This window comes from Capsicum annuum, chromosome 3 (genome assembly GCF_002878395.1).
Source record: "Capsicum annuum cultivar UCD-10X-F1 chromosome 3, UCD10Xv1.1, whole genome shotgun sequence".
Lineage (NCBI taxonomy): Eukaryota > Viridiplantae > Streptophyta > Magnoliopsida > Solanales > Solanaceae > Capsicum > Capsicum annuum.
In genome coordinates, this window is record NC_061113.1 from 201,287,225 (window position 1) to 201,290,454 (window position 3,230).

Genomic DNA, 3,230 nt, shown 5'->3' on the forward strand with positions numbered 1-3,230 from the left:
ATCGTGTAGCATCCGGGGTATAAACTTGGGGCATTACACATAACTTAAGGAAGGACTCAAAAAAGGAGATAGAACGAAACACATTTTGCCAAGCTTTTCTATACGCATGAGCTTCAAAACGATGGTGCTATTAACATGCAACAGATTTGTTCAAGTGACAATGTGACTGATTTATTCATCAAGTCTCTTCTAACTGCAACTTTCAAGAAGATGGTGCACAAGACCAGATGTAAAGGTTCAGTGATGTTCTCATTAGGTGGAGTTAATACACATTGTACTCTTTGTTCCTTACGAGATTTTGTTCCACTCGATTTTCCTTAAAAGATTTTTAATGAGGCGGTGTATATGCGTATTATTAGATATGTGTACTTTTTTTTCATCACTAGAGTTTTTCTATTTTGAATCTTTTTTCTAGTAAGGTTTTAAAGAAGCACATTGTCTATCAATTAAACATTCAACGGATAGTGTTATAAATGTATTTACATTATAATGAATGACTATCAATATATGGTGAATATTTATCAAGAGATAGAATGTCTATCTTTTGACATACAATGCCTATTTTTTGACGAGAAATTAGGAGCAATTTTCCCTATAAATAGAGGAGTTCTTTTCATTGTAAATGATCCCTTATTTCTCAAGAGAAACAACAATTGCTCTGTATTCTCTCTCCATTCTTTTTATTCTTACTTCAATATTTCATAACAATTTATACTTTATTGATAAAAGTTTGACTTGCTTTTTCTTCTCCTACTCCAATTTAATATAGAGAGAGAAAAGGAGAGATGTGGACTTTGAACCATTTGGGCTCAATTGTCCACTTGATAAAGTATTAGTGGAATTTCATATGCTACTTAATAAGTGTGGCTCAAGTTTTTTGAATTTAGTAATTAAAGATATGATAAATATATTATTTAAACTTATTGACACATACATATGTTATGTAAAAAATTTAAATTAAAGAGTTGCTAAAAAGGATAAATGATCATTATTTTTGAAATAAATTAAAAAGAGAAATAAGTTAGAAAATCTGCTGAACAAGTGTACAGATTAATGACTAATACCTCAATATTTTGATCATAATCCAGGTTTTGTAAATAAAATCCAATATCAACAACTATTAGCCATTTAGTATTTCTAATGACGTGTCAAGATCTCACCGCCAAATATTCCCATAGAGATTTTCAGCCGTAGATGACTCTTCAGTGTAATCTTTTATAGGGTTGGGCAAGAGGGCCCCTTCCTCTTTCTCCTTGTATGGAACCCAGACTACAAGTGGGGCTCCCTCTTCCTTAAGGTTTGTTATTCCCCTTTATTTCCTTTTCACAATTTTTTTAAATTTTTTTAGTATGTTAAATTCTTCTTCTTCACTGTAGAAAACTATCGGTCACTAGCTGAACTAGCGACGATGACTTTTTTCTTTCTGATTTCCGTCACTATAAACACACCCTTTGTTTCTCTTTGTTTTTTCACGCCTTTTATGTGTTTAATTTTAGTCCGGCCTTTCTTCGTACCACAGGGAGCTTTACTATACGGAGCTGTCACGTGGGTTCAATTTTAACCCTTTGTGAGCTTTTTTTTTTTTTTTTTTTGGATTTCAGCTACTTTTGCTGTTAGGATATTCTTCTGCTGAAAAATGGCGAGTGTTGTGAACAACCAAAACATTGAACTAGAAGACGATGAAGTGAACGAGTCGAAGACTTTATCTGCTGATCCATTACTAGGCGATTCTCAGGAATACACCATTGCAGCTGTAGGTGTAGAGCCATCACAGCCGCCTTCGTCAACCGATATGGTACCGTTCTTAAAGGAAGAGCCGCAGGAGCTGAATATGCAATTGCAAAAGGCAGAAAAACAGCCAGTGAAAAGATCGTCAAAGGACAGGCACACGAAAGTAGAAGGACGTGGTAGGAGAATTCGTATGCCGGCTGCTTGTGCAGCTAGAATCTTCCAATTAACGCGGGAGCTAGGGCATAAATCGGAAGGCGAGACTATAAGGTGGCTTCTAGAACGAGCTGAGCCAGCTATTATTGCAGCTACTGGAACAGGTACGGTTCCGGCGATTGCTGTATCTGTTAACGGAACGTTGAAGATACCGACGACTTCTCCGTCGACGAATAATAATGAGGGGGAAAGCTCGACGAAGAGGAGGAAAAGGCCTGTGAATAGTGAGTTTGTTGAAGTGCATGAGGCGTCGAATTTTGCACCTGTGGCTCCAATTGCCCCACAAGGTCTTCTTCCTGTTTGGCCAATGGGTTCTGGAAATGGGCATGGGCTTGTATCCACCACTGCTATTACTGGTGGTACTGCTGCTTTCTATGTGCTGCAACCAGGCACTAGTAGCCCTACAACTTACGCTGCTGGGCCTCATTTGTGGGCCACTCCAATATTCAATGTACCTACAAGGCCCATTTCAAATTTTGTATCTGCAATGCAACCGGGTATTGGTTATCCAGCTGGGGTCCCTGTCTCTGCTGTAGCTAGTGAGGTTCAACTGAGTACCTCGCCTGCGTCAAAAAGTGATGGGCTAGGCACTGTTGGTTCAGCCATAGCTCCGAGTTCGAGTTCTACTGGTGCAACAACACAGATGCTTAGGGATTTTTCATTGGAGATATATGACAAGAAGAAGGAGCTACAATTTATGGTTGGTTCTGGTTCAAGTGAAAATGATCAAGCTTCGTCATCCAAATCCTAATGATACATTTTCATTAGTGGACAGAAAATTGGTTAAGGTTCTAGGTTCATGAATAATCTAATTGTAGTTTTTGAAAAGAAACTTTTTGATGTTGTTAATTTGGTGCTAGTGTTTTGGCTAATTCATAACTGCTATGTCTTAGTTTTAACATGTTTGCTTGTAGATATTCCTTGAGCTTTTCTTAAGCTTTTAGCTTAAAAAAGCAAAAAATGAAATTAGAATCTAATTCTTCTCTAGAAACGATTTTGCTTAGCTGTGATGACACTGGGTTGGTCAATTTTGATTGTCAACTTGCTGCTTTGTTAGTTTTGATGCGCTCAATTTTATGCTTTTTAGTGCTCCGTAATGTGATTGTGAAGACCAAAATGGTTTTGGTTTAGGTTGGGAGTGGTTTGAAATCCTTTTTCATAACCAAGTGTGGGACCAATTTTTTGTGCTTGTATTGTGTGCGGCACTTTAATCAATCTCCGTTCTGTTTTTTTTTTTTTTTCCGACTTTATAAATGCCTTTGTAGCAGAGCACTGTTTGATGCTTT

At 37.3% G+C, this 3,230-nt stretch overlaps 1 protein-coding gene across 1 annotated transcript; it reads left to right on the forward strand.

Annotated features, from left to right (window-relative positions):
* The first annotated feature begins 1,209 nt into the window (after positions 1–1,209).
* Positions 1,210–2,820, forward strand: LOC107863355 (transcription factor TCP19). Its single transcript, XM_016709239.2, has 2 exons — positions 1,210–1,297; positions 1,602–2,820. Exon 2 carries the CDS (start codon positions 1,637–1,639, stop codon positions 2,693–2,695), a length of 1,059 nt encoding a protein of 352 aa, XP_016564725.1. The 5' UTR covers positions 1,210–1,297; positions 1,602–1,636; the 3' UTR covers positions 2,696–2,820.
* Positions 2,821–3,230: the final 410 nt, after the last annotated feature.